Consider the following 17,684-nt stretch of genomic DNA (forward strand, 5'->3'; position numbering starts at 1 on the left):
AAACAGATTACATTTCTTCATTTATTGTTTCATGTAACTGCTATTTATTGAGTTTATACAATAAAATGTTGAAAAAGATATGATTTCTGCCCTAAAGGAGCTCATGTGTACAGACAACTGAAAATAATTGCTGCTGTACATAAAAAATGACATAAACTTTTCTGGGACTCATATTTTCTAAAGATGGTGTTCTTGTGCCTTTGGACAACTAATGTAACACAGAGAACTACCACAGTGTTCTCTGCTTTCTTGGAAGAAGATAACTACAGATCTTAAGCTGACAATTCATAGATTCATAGCTTAGTCCTTGCTAATCAGATTCTTTTTTTTTTAATTATTCTTAATTTGGCCGCATTGAACTGCAAATGACACCTTTCCACACTTGGACCCTGCTGTCCTGGTCTCCACCCTCACATAGTGTCCTGAAGGCAGACTCCTTTGCAGCTTGCCACAGTTGGCATAAGGATAAGACATTTATCCTTCCTTTCAGGACGTAAGAGGAGTTTCCCGGTTAACATGGATGGTTATATCTTTCTCCATTTTATTGCAGCTGCAGAGGAAGGTCTAATTTTCTGTGTATAGCCCTTTAATTGGCTTTCCTGAGCCTGTCAACACATTATCAGCTGCTGACTCTGTAGTAAGGTAGAAAAATAAAATACATCATAAACCGACTCCATCTCCTTTGCAGAAGAGTAGCTGCAATCAACAACTGAGATGCAGTAAACATACATTTGGCAAAAATTCCATTGTAATGTGAAAAAAGAGTTTGCTTAGGTTGAAAGTCAAATTCTGCCCCTTGAGCATATGAAGAGTTTGAGCAGCTCTTATATTATGGCCTGAAATCTCAAGAATCCTCATCACTTATCACTCGTCCCCATTGTCCCCAACCATATTTCACTTGCTTCATCAAACTCATATTTATTGAGTACATATCATGAGGTAAGCACTGTTCCAGGCTCAGTGGATACAGTGGGGACAAAAACACACAAGTCCTTCCTGTCACGAGTCTTTAAATTGTATTACTCAGGCTTACTTCTAGTCTGATGTTTGCAACATACTTACGTGTAGAATTTTTAATTACAAAACCTGTATAAGGAGTCTTATTAAGGCTTGGCATAAATATATGAGGTTCAGGAGTTCATACTTTATCAAAAGTTGACATTTGTTTCAAACTTGTTCCTCAAAAATTACTCCGACCTATGTCCTCTTTTTCCCATGACACTTATCATCTTCTAGCCTATTACAGAATTTCATTTATTATATTTGCTGTGGGTTTCTTTCCCCATCCCCTACCCCAGCCCCTCCACTGGAATATATACATTTCAGGAGGGAGAATATTGTTGTTTTGTTGTATCCCAAACTGTTACTTACAAACATTAGGTATTTAGCAAATATTTGTTGAGTGAATGTTTGTTGAATTAAAATTGTACAGAGACATCCTCCTGTCACATAAGAAGACATATTGCTACATAGTATCCAACCAGGTAGCAAAAGTCCAGACCTTATTTTCTATTAATGGTTAATTGGTTAGTTAAGAAGGATTGTGTGTGTTTCGTTCTTTGAAATCCCTCATTCCCCTGTTTTATATTGCTTCTCAAAAGAAAGAACTCATTTTTTGAACCTGAAAAGACAAAATGGTAATGAGGCAAATGATAAGGGAAGGGTTCTGACTCACTAAGTGATATGTTCAGGAAAAGTACCATGATTGAAATCAGCTGAATGGTGGGGAGGGTTTTCTTTTACTAATCTTGAGGAACAGAATTCTGTCCCTCTGGATATAAAAGTGATACCCAGAAGCATTTGGTATTCTCTGCCCTGTGGTCTGTAGCTTATGAAAGCTGTTTTCCTGGCTTATGGTTATACCTGGAGTCTGACAAGTTCTGCCCCATCCCTTTCCTCTTTCTGATTCTCCAGAGGGGATCAAGTGGGCCGAAATGACTGATGGGAGAAAATTCCCCTCATGCAGTTCCGTTAGTCCTCTGGTCGAATTTTGATTTGTTTCTGTTTTTGTAAAAAAAAAAAAAAAAAACCTTAGCTTATAGAAAACTTCAAAGTTGTATAAATGCAGAATGTGTAAAAAAGTAGACTTCTTTCTTTTTCTATTTCATCTTCTTTACATAACCTATGTGAAGGCTTTCCAAAGTCTGATTCAGTCATTGGAAAACCAAGCTCTTTAGATATCTTTGAATAGTTGGAAAATTAAGGCAAGTGTGAATCTTTTGGCATAGTTATCCCTTATTTATATCTTTTCGAGTAGCTATTTTCATTATCTCTAAATGCTTCATTATTATTATTATGTTTCAGAAGAATGTTAATTAATGTAGACGTTAAACTTGGTTCAAAAATTCCCAGAAGATCCTATTTATGTTGTTATTTTAAAAGTTGTATCTTGATTTTTAAAAAGGTAAATTTGAAATTACTGTTTTTTCTATTCATGTCAACAAAATAAGAATAAAAAGATAGTTTACGATTATTAAGGGTGTCACAGAAAACTGACTTTTACAAGGAGGTGCAATTACATCTTATAAGGCTTAGAAACTTAAAATCTAAAATAAGTGATGTGGGCGTGATATATTTAATATAATTTATCAACACAGGCTTGTTTGGTCTAAATTAATTTTTATTTTCTAACATAGTATCACAATGCATAAAAAGCTTTAGGATAATACTTAATTGATTTACTATTATTTTTAATTGATTTACTATTATTGAATATAATATGAATGAATATTATATTCTATCTGATTTGAATATAATTCTATATATTCAATTGATTTACTATTTTGAATTTAATTCTAATTGATTTACTATTATTTTTCCTCTTTATCTTAAATATCAACTTATTTATCTAAGGAACAATACTAGAGCTTCTGTTTATAATACAGTATATTAAAGCATTTTGGAATTGTAAAGATGCTGAATACAAAATGTAGGAAACAATATGTAAGAATTTTACAGGCCATCAATTCAGTGTATCCCCTTGCACTTATCTCCTGAAATTCCCCCATCATTCTTATTTCTCTGTTGTGTGGCAGTCCTCTTCCCATTTTAACTTTAAAACAAAATAACAGCAATAACAAACTGTGAGCTCGATATGTCTGCCACCTCTCATAACTGCAGCACGTTTTATATTGCCACACTTCAGATTTCTGCTCTATGCTACTTTCCATTCTTATTCATAAATTCCTTTCTTTGATTTCCACACCTTTCTTAAAATACAAGGCCTTTTGGTCTTCTACCTCTGCCCACCTATCACCCTTTGGCTATATTTTAGTCTTCACCCTAGTTGACTAGTCTCAGTCCTTCAACAGCATTGATCATTTGCTCCTTTTTAAATCTCACTCCTCACTTCATCCCTGCACTTATCAGGCCCCGTTTCGCCTTCCCGGCTAGCTCCATCCTTCTTGAACTTCTTCTGTTCGTCTAAATGATGTATGCTAATCTGGAACTCATTCCCAGAGTGAGCTCATCCACTTTAAGAGAGTTGTCTGTCATCTCTTCACAGGTCATTCCTTAATTTATCTCTTGAGCTCCGTTCTTTCACAGACACTTCAGTCTCCTGTTTCTGACCTTAGGACATCTCCACTTTGCTGTGCCAGTCTTACCCAAACCAACCAGCTGAAAACCAAACGATTATTCCTAATGTCTTTCCCTGCAGGTTATTCTTTCCCTAATTTTGTCTATTCTGCCATCATTCTTCCAGTTTCTAAGCCTAGTATCCTTTACCTTCAATTAATAAAAATATTAAGTCATTCAGCAGTACCCTGAAGCACTTCCTTCTTTGATACAAAGCGATTTACTGGGCCTCTGGGTCATATAACAATGAATGAAACCTTTTAGGATGTTTATCATCTATTTGAGCAGATAAATACAAGTAGCTGCAAGTCAGGATAGCTGTGGAAATATCATATACTTATAGCTGATTCACTTTGTTATACAGCAGCAACTAACACAAAAATGTGTAGCAATTATACTCCAATAAAGATGTTAAAAAAAAAGAGTCATGGATTATGACAGAGGTCAGGACATTGGAATGAAGGATTACTTCAAAGAGAAATATAGCATTGGCGAAATCTTGAAAGATTCACTGCCTTTTGGTAACCAAAGAAATGTTGGAAAGGGTCATTAGGCTGAGGGGCCACCTTAATAAAATAAATATACTATGAAATGTAAGTAGAAAACTAGATCATTTTAAAAGAGTGGCTTCACACCATTTCATGTGTCCTCAGAAAGAATTCTAGAAACCTTTATTTCTGCTTGTGTATTTTTAAGTTGACAGAGAACTATTTTGTCAGAAGTTTAAAGAATTTTAATTTTGTACTGTACTGAAAATATTGATATTTGAAAATGAGCTGCTATATAACTTATTTAAATATACTCATTAGAATCTAAATATCAGAAACATTTGATATTTTTTAACAATCATTTAAAAAATACATGCATAGGTTTTTCAAGCAATAGTTTATTTTACAGCATTCCTTGTTTTCTTTGACTACGTAACACTTTTCCCACAGAACTGTATTCCAGTGTAATGTATTTTTATACTTAAGAGTCTTTTACTGGTCCCCCTTTCATACTTATTTGCAGTAAACATAAGTATATATTTTTAAATTTCTTGATTACAACACTAAATGTTTAAAGTATTCTCCTGGATGAATTTATCATTACAGTTATTATTAGTAAACCCTTTATCCAGCAAAGATAAATATTCTAAAAATTTTGATCTATGTTTGTTAAACATAAAAAATGAAATGTTGCTGAAAATACATTATTTAATGAGATTTTTTAAAATTTAGTTCATAAATTGGTGGGTGATTATTACTTATTGTTTGAGTTAAACAGAGTTCAGCAACAACTTTGTTTTTCTAAATTGTAGGAGCCCAGCTGTAAGCCCTCCCAAAACAAGACAAAACTATCCCAGTGATTTATCTTCGAAATTCATCCTCTCTCTTTTAATTCTCTCTCTGTTAATAAATCTATTAAATGCTTCTCTAATTTTGGTGAAAGCATGAATTAGAAACTAAGTTGCAAAAGAACTGATTTCCAAGTTATTAGGGTCATTCACTTCATATGAACACAATGTTTCAAATTTTCCTTTTATTTTTCTCCCAGACAATTTCCTTCCCCATGGCAAGGTACCCTAGTAATATTTGGAATGTGTGAGAAGCATGCGTTCCTTTTGGAAAGTGGAAGAAAAATTATTCTGAAAGGCAACTTGGGGTTGGAGAATTTGAAGACTGTGGGGATTTTCTCAAATAGATCTGTATTAGAAGAATATTTATAGACTGTTAAGATTCATTCATTCATTCAAAGTATAGTTCCAAGCAGTAGAGACACAAATGTAGACAAAGCACATTTTCTTAAAACTATCCCTCTGCTCACATATCTTTAAAATCTTCTGGTACCCCAAAAGTATGCCTACCATAGTTTAGAGACTGCTGTGAAAGGACAGAGTACGCTTAGGTAAGACTGGGAAATGGCTTTCATGTGAGTTCATAGAGAACCTTAGATATTGTGCCAAGTCAACTGGATTTTATTATGCTTTGGTGTTTGTGAATTATTGAAATATTTTGAAAAAGAAATTGTTATGATCAGATCAGTATTTGGGGATGACATATTATAGAGAAAAAAGTTTAAAGGCAAGAAAACTTTCTTAGAAGCTATTTTCAGCTAGTTGTGACAGTCAAAATGCCCCTGTTCTTGTATAAATAAATAATTACCTTTTAGGCTCTAAATAGAAAACTATGATGTTTTATGAGGAGGAAGAGTTTGTAGAGTGACTGCTCATTGTTCCAGATGTTACAGCTGTCTCAGAAGCTTAGACCTGGGGGAAAAAAATGGGGCATCAGGTGCAAAAGAAATCAGAGAACATGTCAGAGTGATACCTTTAAAGGCAATGGAACCTCAAGATCAGGAGGGGATGTGGTAACACAGAACAACACGGTGGCGGTACATGAGCTTAAAAACAGAATAAGCTGTAAGGAAGACGTTCTTCCAGCTAGGAAGGCGAGGAATCCAAATTGTCAAGGTGGATGTCATAACAGGTACAGAGGACACTGCAGTGAGAAGACTGACAAGGCAGCATTCAGAAATCCAGACAACATGCTCAAATGCACTCTGAGAGCAAAGTGAGGAGGCTTAAGCAGCGTGGCCCCTGAACCATACTAGTTAGAACAGGCAGGACAGGTACTAAATGGATTTGAGTCCAAGGAAAGCATCGAGGCAATGGATAACACAGAGTTTAGAGAGCCAAAGTTCTGGGGTTAGACTGCTTGGGTTCTCACATCAGGCTTAAGAGTCTTAAGCGCTTGGATAAGTTACTTAACTTCTCTGACTCTCACTTTCCTTATCCAGAAACCTTGAACAGATGTTATAAGAATTGAGTGTGATAATTTTGTGAAATTCTTAGTGCCTAGCATATAGTAAAGATTCCAAACTTATACTACTAGTATTGCCACCACTAAGTTGTAAATCTAGCTCCTAGGAACAAGTTCAAATAACTTGATATTGAGAATTTCCTAAATAGAGAACATAGAGACACATAATTTCATTGTAACAGAGAACACAGTTGACTCAAATCCTGGGGTGAAGCTGAACATATATACATTAACATATGCCTTACCCCTGGTAGACACTCAGTAAATATTTGTTGAACAAATTATTTAGCCACAGCTCAAGGAAACAGAGGGATACGGAATCACAGAGCATGCCAATAAGACAATAAAGTATTCCTTACCTTAATTCCTTTTTTTTTGTTGTTTCAGGCAAGGCTTTATTTGGGACCCCTGCTGCAGCAGGGGGGAATGAAAACAAGCAACAGTTTCCCTTGCTCGCTCCCCAAGGCGGGTGCGAGTTGGTTCCTTATATGGGGTGAGGGTAGGGATGTATCCAGTGTTCGGCCAGAGGGGTGCGTAGGTGATTTGCCACCCCTTAGGTAGTGTTGTGTGCAGGGGGCATGCACAGTACCCTGCTTTTGCTCCCTACCCCCTGCTTTTGCTCCTAGCTCTTCAAAAGTGGCAGATGGGTTTTTTGGTCTCATTGTATCTTTTGTCCAGAATTTGCCCCAACTGCACATGCATGCATTCCTTTTTGACTACAAAACATGGTAATTTGGGCTTCCCTGGTGGCGCAGTGGTTGAGAGTCCGCCTGCCGATGCAAGGGACGCGGGTTCGTGCCCCGGTCCGGGAGGATTCCACATGCCGCGGAGCGGCTGGGCCTGCGCGTCCGGAGCCTGTGCTCCGCAATGGGGGAGGACACAGCAGTGAGAGGCCCGTGCACCACAAAAAAACAAACAAACAAACAAAAACAAAAACAAAAAAAATGGTAATTTATCTTCACAGAACAAGATTAAATATACGTCTTGTAAATACCTGGCTTTGTTCTCTTAGTCAAAAAAGACGATCAAGAGTAAGTGGAAAAGAGGTAATCATGATAGAAAACCAGAGAATAATATTGCTAAATATGAGTGGGAAAATGAAAATTTGCACAAACTGGTGATTTTACTTAAATCATGAAAGAGTCAACTTTTTTTTCCTCTAGAAAAAATATGGAAAATTTGAGTTCTTTCTCTTTTGTGTGTACTGAGAGGTTAGTTTATACTTCTTTTGTTTCATCTTACATGTTCATCATATTTCTTCAAATATTTTTCTTTTTTATATTACTGCATGAAGAATTTTAGTGAAATTGTTTCTTCTGAAGACATGTTCTGCAGCTCTAAAGTAATCTTGTTATCTTCTGCACGTTCCAATAAATAAAGCCCACAGATAATGTGTATATATATCTAAGATAGAGGGAAAAATAAAACAAAGATCTATTATAAGGAAAAGAAAACAAACTTAGAAAATTTTCTGAATAGGTATTGTGTTCCCTAAGAAGTTAGTCAGAGTGAAAACTTAGTGTCAGAAGGTCAGGTTCCAGTCAAAGCTTTTCCATTTTTTGGCAACCCTCTTTTTGTTTCCTTAATTATGGCTTAGAATTCATCTGACTTGGTGTGCTTGCTTCTTCACAGGAATGTTTTGGGGGGATTAAATTAAATAATATATAAGATGTTTTATATTTATTTATTTTTTTAAAAAAATATTTATGTATTTATTTATTTGGCTGCACTGGGTCTTAGTTGCGACACACAGGATCCTTCTTTGTTGCAGCATGCAGGATCTTTAGTTGCAGCATGCGGAATCTGTAGTTGGGGCAACTCTTAGTTGCGGCATGTGGGATCTAGTTTCCTGACCAGGGATCAAACCTGGGCCCCCTGCATTGGGAGCGTGGAGTCTTAGCCACTGGACCACCAGGGAGGTTCCTATAAAGTGTTTTTTAAATCAATATTTCTCAACATATTTTTGGAAGATCATGTCTTTTGAGTTCCTTCATGGAAGAGGGTGGGGGTTAAGATGTTCTCATGAAGACAGTTAAGAAAATATTGTGTACTACAACCAGGTCATCTACATCTTGGAAGTGAATAGTCTTTCACTTATTAAAGATTCTGAGATGCCACATAATTAAGAACTTATTTAATTTTGATAATATGCCAGTTAAGTGCCACAGAACCCTTACACAAATGTAAGATATCACAAACTGACCTTTTTGCACATAATGTTCTGTCTTCTAACCCTGTACAGTAGACTTTACATGGTCACTCCAGTTCCCAATATCCAGTACTTAAGACATCAGAGAGATTATGTGTCTACACAGGTCATTTAACCTTATAATAGAATGTTATGCTTTCTGGGGTGCTGACATTTAAATATAGTAACTGGGCTACAGTGATATGAATTGTTAAAAGTTACACTTTAAATCTAACATCAAGGTAAGATGGGATTCATGTGTTCATGTTTCCAATCAGGCAGGTTAACAGGAAATAAAAGTTTTCCAGATGTTGTCTCCATTGCCATGCGTTTGTAGCAAATAGAAAAAAATATCCAGATATTTGATCCATTTTTTAACTTTTATGTACAGTAAACACACCTTGACCTACAAATTCCAATTTCCTTATTTTAACATGCCATTCTTTTAATTCTTGCCTTTCCGCTAAAAACAAACAGTAACGGCATAGAGGAAAGGGGGTCACACTTTATGGGTAAAATGTTTACTAACACTGATTTTTTTTTAAAGGTAACAATCAGTTATTAATTTTCTGCATTTGAAGCCTTTGCTGCTTGTTCTCAAATATTACGTCCTTTTGCCTAAATTCAACTTGGAACTCCGGCCTTTGTCGGGGGCTAGGGGATAGATACTAGGATGCATACAGGATCCTTGCTGTGTAAGGGTCTTTCTTTTGATAGAAATCACTCCCTCGACCACCAAAAATTATAGTAACAATTTCACCCATATACAAACATCAATGCCAGTGAAACCTCAGTGTATGTATGACTCTAGATGGTGGGCTTAGGAATCTAGATTTTGCTTTTTAAATTTCTCCTTCATACCTCTAACCTGAAAGTTTCCTGGTGATGAGTAGAAAATATCACATATTTTTATACTGTTTCTACCTACTGAAAAGTCAAGAAAGGCTAGAAACATGAGAGATGATGGAAGGGTTTTTTAAGTGTATTTTTTACATACTCCTCCCTCTGCATTCGGTCTCTTCTCCTTATATAAGGAAAGGAGAGGACTCATTCTATCTATCATGTGTCTGCACAGCCCTGGAATCTAAAGCTAGATTAAAGCATTTCCAGAAGAGATGAAGTGCAGAATGACTGAGAGGGTTGTATATAGGTTTATGGATATATGTGAATACAGAAGTTTTGTATCAGGTGTCACCTGATTTTTTTTTCTTCCATGCAAATATTGAACTGGTCCTTTAAAAAAAAATTTCATGAGGGCTTCCCTGGTGGCGCAGTGGTTGAGAGTCCGCCTGCCGATGCAGGGGACACGGGTTTGTGCCCCGGTCCGGGAAGATCCCACATGCCGCGGAGTGGCTGGGCCCGTGAGCCATGGCCGCTGAGCCTGCGCGTCCGGAGCCTGTGCTCTGCAATGGGAGAGGCCACAACAGTGAGAGGCCCGCATACCGCAAAAAAAAAAAAAAAAAAAAAATTTCATGTGCCACTGTTACTTAATAGAATGCAGAGGACTTAGAGCTAACTAAGATGAAATAATGGTAAATTTCGCATTATAATCCAGCCACCTAAAAGTTGACTCCCTTTCTTGATATCCAGACACAATATATGTATTGTCATTAGCAGTCAATGGAGATGCTTCAACTTATTTCTTCCACAAAATTTTGAACTATTTAAACCAGGGTCAATCTGAGCTAATTAGTGCCATACAAAAAAAGTAACATTACACTCCAGTTCTGATGGATGGTATAGGCAGACAATTTTTACCAGGAATGATCTGGTCACTTGTGAGTTCTCAGAGTCTAATAGGTTAAATTTGGTTGTGGCCCCATTGATCTAAATGTCAGCCAGTGATACCTATTCACAGGAGGGTGGATTGTTACATCTGGTCTTATTGAAGTAATATCGGTGCATTTATTCCTCTGACAGCATATGTTAGCTTTATTTGGTTCTAGGTTATTATCAGTGTGCATTTCTAAAATTTTACAGGTGAAATTTCCCCAAAAAATGCTACCTCCAAAAAGATAACCACTGGAGTATGAGCCTATTTAAGTTGTAGGCTTTTTGCCAACGGAACATGAAATAGGGATGCGTTCACATGCAACAACCAAACGATCTCCATCCTCATGTTATATGAGGAGGGCCCTCACATGGTGTAACACAGCCCTCACCTGTTGACTTCACAGTAGAGGTACCTCTGCCATCATTGAAGTTTAAAAATACAGCACAAGGGAAGACAGGGGAGGACAAATTAGAAGGTGCAAGTTTGTGGCAGTTCATACTTAGCTTAATGTAGCCTCCTTTAGGTGAAACACAAAAGGAAATTTTCTTTTCTGCCACTTACTTTAAATTTCCAGTTATCAAACTAAAGAGAGAATTTAGGAGAGATAGCTGAGTTTACTGTATCAATTTGGTTATTATCTTTCGCAAGTCTTTTTATAATCATCTGCTCTCTACACGATGACTTTTCAGCATCTATCAAGGTACTATTACACACTGTGTCCCCTTCATAAGGCATTAGGTGATTATGACTTCTAGGACCAGTAAATGAAGCATAAATTGTAAGAGACTCTGTTTAGAAAATTCATAAGATGGTACGTTTATCCCCCAATCCGGGAATGAGAATCAACAAAGCCGTTGCCATGGTGCTGTGCCTCCGAGAAAGGTACCTCTTCCCCACCCCCATCGCTGTGCACCACTGTGCTGTGGTATATTCTTCTGTCTGCTCTGCATGCTATTTAGAATTTAGATCCTGGATTCTTCACTTTGAAGTTTCTTTCTTTCTGTCCCAGTATGACCTAAACCACTTAGTTGTTTGATAGAAAAGTAGTCAGAAGTTCCCACATTAAGGCTGAATCCTAAATAACCTGTTGAAAAGATACATTGATTCTAATTTTTCTCTTTCCTACCTCTCATATGTTTGAGTATAATAATCCTGAAGGTAGAAGAAGGGGAACACATGACATTAATTTTTCACAGCTAAATATATAGAATGAATTTGCAATGCTAGATTTACAATAAAGCAAAACTATTAGAATCAAAGATTTTAAGTACAAATTAAATATTACTTAATACAAATCCAAAAAAAAAGTAACATAAAATAGAAGGTACGCATAAACTAAAATTTTTAATTAAATGTTTTTATAAAATAAATCCTTTGCTTTTAGTGACTAGTTTCCATTAATTACATGAGAATTCTCTTTGCAATTTGAGTCAGGAGAATTTTTGTCTTGATCTCCAAATGGCATTTCCTCCGAGTCTTTGAAACAACCTATATTCACCCCATTGATATGTCATCAATCTGTAATGTGTGAATAGATACTATTCTTTCCTATATTTGACCAAATGTTTCATTTCCTGAAAATTAAATTACTTAAATGCAACAAACAGATGGTCAGAAAGTCCTGTAGTAGCTTACTCTGCCATGAAATTTATTATCCAAATCCCTGAGCTAGGCCTGAGAAGTTAGCAAAAATTCTTTCTGAACTCTACTATTCCACAGGTGATGTTACAGTCATCAAACCATTTTTAAGTTAATTAAGTTACTTTAGACTTCAGAAGGAAAATGTTGAAAAGCTATTTCATATTTTATATACAAAATTAAAATTGTGAACAAGTCACATCAACTACTTTGATTAAAGCTCATCTTAGAGTTGATCTTAAGGTATTAAAAAGATAATATGAATCATACATGATAGAAAATAGTGACTTTAATTTTTTTTTCTATCTCTAGTCTTCAAATATTATCTTCTCTAGGCTAAATAAATGCTTCTCATCAGTATAGTAAAGAGAATTTAGATGATGAAGGCATGATTCTTTATATTCCGTTTTCTTTTCTTATTGTCAAATGTAAAAACAAGTTTGGTCATTTGGTTCAGTGCAAAAAAAATACGGGTCTTGAGTAGGCATCTATGATGGCCTTGTCTCAACCATACATAATAAACCCAAAAAAATATCAACTTATTGTATATCAGCTATACAGAAAAAATGAAGTCATTTTGCTATTGGAAAGATTTTTCAGCTACCACTCAATGTATTCTTTAGCAAACCTATAAAACATAAAGGTTTTGGTAAAAGACCAAGGGCCAGTTGCAATGAACATATGAGTTTAAACTTTTCTAAGACATTTTTTTTTACCAGTGGTATATACATGACCTTTAGTTCAATGCATTCATTGACTATACTTTTTTCTAAAATATATCCCTAACTATATTCGAAGTCTTTTATCGAGAAATAGAAAAATGTTTCCCTTATCCTTTTCATAAAGATGCTGTTAAAGGAGAGTTGTACAGTCCTTCAGAGTCTACAGGGAACATGGCACAAAATAATTGACAGTAAACAATCTCATTGGTCTATTCCATACTTTTGGCCTAGAACATTTTGGGAATATACCAATTAGATAAGCACATGTTAAAGTCCTACCTTCTGAATAGGGGCCTCTCAAGTCTTCTTGTTGAGTGGTGGAAAGGAAAAAGGAGTATACTGACTGGAGGACTTAAGTACCACTAGGAACTCATATGCTTAGAAAAATACAAGTAGAGGCGCATGAGGGTTGACATTGTGCATATATTCGAATAATTTAGGTAGGAGAGATTCCTGGTCATCTTCTGACTCTACCCCCAACCTTCACAGCCTACGACAAGGGCAGCAGAAGCAGCAGGCTGAGGCACTACCACACCACTTTTGTCCTCCCCTGCCCTCCTTGGGTCCTGGAGGTCTCACTCCCTTAACTTTCATCTTCTCCTTCACGCTCTAGGTTTTCCTCTGTCTAAACACAAGGGACCTGCTTGCTTTGCTGCCTACTTCTGTTGTTCTGCTCCTTTCCTATTCATTGTTCCCACTCCCCACCTAGACAAGGCCTTGGCCAATTAAAGAAGCCAAACTCCCAAGAACACTGCTTGAGTGCTTAAAGTTAGAGTAAATAGAAGAAAGAATCAGTTAAGAAGATACTCAGAAGAGGAAGGTATACTTATCACATCTCATAGTGGACTTGTCCTGGGAGAATCATGACTCTGGCAGGACTCTCATGTCATCCTTAAAGCTTCTTCTGTGATCACTGATTTAAAAGAGGACAGCTGAGATGCTTGGATACCCAGAGGCTGGTGGTCTGTCTAGTTGTTGTGACAGCCTGGGCACGGGTTCAGGTATGAACCATGCTGTCACTGGTCTTCCATACTGCGTATCGAACAGATATAGGGAGTCATTAATTAGAGGCTCCCACCTAAGGATCTGGCACTCCCACAGTGGTCAAAGCCAACCAGCTATCTGGTCCTATTGGGAGGCAGTCGGGACAAAGAAATTTAAGAGTAGTGACAGTGTGAGCTTTGTTAATCCCACAGTTGTCCCACGTACTTGAGCTCTGACCAGGAGAGAATAACTCTGGGGGCCTAGTCTATCTGAAGTGGCCAGATTTGACAGTTTGAAGAATAATCACTCCAGCCCTCGAGAGGTGAATGGCCATTGGGTGGGTGTGCAGGCATCTCTCAGACCACATTCAGTACCTTGCTATACCATGACCACATTATACTGCATGATTGGGCCCCAAGGCCTCAGAATCAGAAAGACCCGTCAGATGTCTGAGGTGGAGATCACAATTGCCAAAGTAGTGGAAGGGCACCCAGAGAGACAGGTTATCATCACGGGAGCTACTGCCAACCACAGCCGTAGCTCCATGTTGAGTTGATGCCAGGCTCTCTATGCCGATGAGTAGCATGGAAGACAATGACAGTGCAGATTCACCCACATCCCCTCTACTGCTCGCCACCCAGCATCTGTCTGTGAGGTCTGAAGAGTGAACCATTTCAGGTTTCCAATCATTTGTGGAATTTTCATTTTACATTTAATTTTATTGCTTGCTGAGATTTTTTTCCCCTAGAATAAAGGATGCAATTTCTTCTGCCTGTTCAGCTGTTAGCACATTAAAGTTAGTCCCTGTTTTTTTCTTTTGGTAGTTTTTATTCGTGATGATTTTTTTCCCCATTTTTCATTGAAATATAAGTGGAATATGTAATAGTTCTTTTAATGTTAGGATTTTTTGTTGTCATGTGCAGAAAAAAAATATTAAAAGTCAAATGATCAAAGGCTTTTGTTGATGACCCCAGACGAACATTCAGACTTAAGCATCATTACAAGGGCCCATCTAATGTTAAAAGTAACTTTACTTGACATGTGTGACAACCTGTCAAGCCAAATTCAGCCTATCATTATTGGCCATTACTTTATTGTGGAAATATTTATTGACTGCTTGAGAACCATGCAGCACTACCACATGGCATGGTGTCCTGAACAAAACAGGGCTCAATAATCATTTCTTTTCTGTTTTCATGGGGGTCTTTACTCTGTGTAAGAGCTTCTGGAGCAAACTAGAGCAGCCTCCAAGAGCAGAGCAGTGCCAAAAGGTTTTGACTAATGTGCTTCATCAGTGCAGTCAGGTGCACTCCATGAACATACTTCATCTTGTCTACCTTAAACTTCTATGAAGTGTGTAGAGATGGCCTAGTAAACTTATTTAGGACAGTATGCTTAATATTGGAGATGATCCTAAGAAATTATAGATTTCTCAGTATGGTATTCTAATTAAAACCTAATTAGCAATTCACTGTGCTGGAACTTGGATTTGTAGCATAGAAAAAAAAAATTCACTATGCACAGAAAGTAAAGATGTATTTTTTGGAGACATTAGAATTTCAAAAATACAAGGCAGCACATGTGGAATTTAGAGGTGTTAAAAATCTTAAGTGTGGGTTTCTCCACAGCTTTAAACGTGAACAGTTTTATATAATCAGTGAGCTTGCCAAACAGTATCAAAAAACTCATTTTCTTCAAGTGCTTTATTTATCTTTAATAGAACCTTCATCACCCTGGTGTTGTAAATTTGGAGTGTATGTTTGAGACGCCTGAAAGAGTGTTTGTTGTTATGGAAAAACTCCATGGAGACATGCTGGAGATGATCTTGTCAAGTGAAAAGGGCAGGTTGCCAGAGCACATAACGAAGTTTTTAATTACTCAGGTAAGAAATCAATTAGAGCCAGAAAAAAAAAAAGTAATATCTAATATCAAATGTTATCACTGTTTACCTAGAGCTTTCTACCCTTGTTGTTTAGTCCCTACCTCCCCAGTCTAAACTACACTTAAAAAAAAAGTTGCAGTGGCTTATTGTATTCTCTAATTTATATCTGTAGCATCCAGAGTTCAGGATACGTACCAAATGAATAATGTGTGTGCAGGCTCATGTATTAAAACTACTCATGAAATTTTAAAATGCACAGTGACTGAGTCCTCATTCTTTGAAAATATTCAGGAATATGTATCCTTGTTAGATATCATTGAATTCTTTTATCTACACCTGTTTTGGTTGCTATATGGATACCATAATATGATACTTTTTCCATTAAAGTTTCCTTAGAAACCTGCTGTGTTAATTAATCTAGCTCATTTCAGGAACTGGAGTATAAAGAAACTCAACCATTCATTTTGAGGTTTCTCTTGACCCTCTAAATTTATGTCCTAGTAGAAAACATTTTGAAATAAACCTTTAGACTAAAATAAAATGATTTTGATGATTTTTTCCTTTATAGATACTTGTAGCTTTGCGTCATCTGCACTTTAAAAATATTGTTCACTGTGACCTCAAACCAGAAAACGTGTTGCTAGCATCAGCTGATCCTTTCCCTCAGGCAAGTATGAAAGCCTCTCAGCAAAAAAGCCAGCCGACAGCATCACTGGTTCCCCTGCAGCATTCTGTCACCCTTTCTCCTCAAAACCTTTGTTTCAAGTCTCACCTGTCTGTTTTCATCCGTTACCCTTCTTATATTGTGGGGACTGCAGCTTTGTCGCTCTGCATCTCAGCTCAGCCTGCCTTAATAATGCACACTGAGCCTCTCATTGTGCTTCTGCTTCTGTCGTGTGGACATCCTGGAGAACTGGCAGCACTAGGTCAATGCTGGGAGCACTGGCCTAAGAGGGAGACACTTAAGAGTCCCAGGGATGCTACCAGCTCTCTAATGTTAGGCAAGATATTGCAGTTCAGTGTTGTTCTCAGGGGCAAGGAAAAAAGTTTCTTCTTTTCCTCAACTCAGAGGATGCAAAACAACTGTATCTCTTCCCAGGAGCTGTCATATCTGAAGTGACTGAGGTGGCTGTTCTGCCCTGGCTCCCTGATACCCTCGGGTCCTGCCTAGGTGTCCGTGCAGAGCTAATTTTGAGGAATATTGTGGATGGCATGATGCGTCCTTGTGCTTATCCTTCAACCTTTCCTTATAATAAGCCCTTGAGTTAAATCCATCAGTTTGCATGATGTTTTCCTGCCTAGTAAAACACTATTACCCACTTCTGTGTATACATATTTTCACATTTATCTCTGGTTTTACGGAGGAGGGAAGGAGAATGTTTAGATGATATTTTTATGAATAAAAACATACTTTTGTATCAGTACCTAAACCACTATCTTCAAGTACATAAAATGGAAAATAGCTATTCTACCGTGAGAAATCCATACAATATATGTAAAATATTATAGTTGTTTTTTAGCAGTTGTGGACTAAGACACACAGTTTGTGACCTTACTATATCTCCAAACCATTATTATCAACAGGTGAAACTTTGTGATTTTGGTTTTGCCCGGATCATTGGAGAGAAGTCTTTCCGGAGGTCAGTGGTGGGTACCCCAGCTTACCTGGCTCCTGAGGTTCTAAGGAACAAGGGCTATAATCGCTCTCTAGACATGTGGTCTGTTGGGGTCATCATCTATGTAAGCCTAAGTGGCACATTCCCATTTAATGAAGATGAGGACATCCACGACCAAATCCAGAATGCAGCTTTCATGTATCCACCAAATCCCTGGAAGGAAATCTCTCATGAAGGTAATATCTTCCATTCAAAAGTGATAATGATTTAATCATTGTGTTATATTATTAATTCAGTTGTGAATTTTTAAATTGATAAATGCTTATTGCAAATTGCCCACTAAGGCAGGGGCACAAATTTATTGAGGTGGATGGAGCAGTAAAGGAAATGGAGACAAAAATATCTACTGGTAAAAAGTATATGTGTTACAGAGAAATTGAGAAATACACATTAAAAGGTAAATGAAATAAAGAGAAACTGTTAATATTTGGTGTATTTCCTTA

At 37.0% G+C, this 17,684-nt stretch overlaps 1 protein-coding gene across 3 annotated transcripts in view; it reads left to right on the top strand.

The window, feature by feature from the left end:
* PRKD1 (protein kinase D1) overlaps window positions 1–17,684 on the top strand; it is a 334,418-nt gene that overhangs the window by 294,599 nt on the left and 22,135 nt on the right. For all 3 annotated transcript variants that reach the window (XM_060144227.1, XM_060144221.1, XM_060144228.1), the window contains exons 14-16: window positions 15,404–15,565; window positions 16,134–16,232; window positions 17,150–17,417. In XM_060144227.1, the coding sequence (XP_060000210.1) occupies window positions 15,404–15,565; window positions 16,134–16,232; window positions 17,150–17,417 (529 nt within the window). The remainder of the gene's footprint in view (window positions 1–15,403; window positions 15,566–16,133; window positions 16,233–17,149; window positions 17,418–17,684) is intronic.

This window comes from Lagenorhynchus albirostris, chromosome 1, assembly GCF_949774975.1.
Source record: "Lagenorhynchus albirostris chromosome 1, mLagAlb1.1, whole genome shotgun sequence".
Taxonomy (NCBI): Eukaryota; Metazoa; Chordata; class Mammalia; order Artiodactyla; family Delphinidae; genus Lagenorhynchus; species Lagenorhynchus albirostris.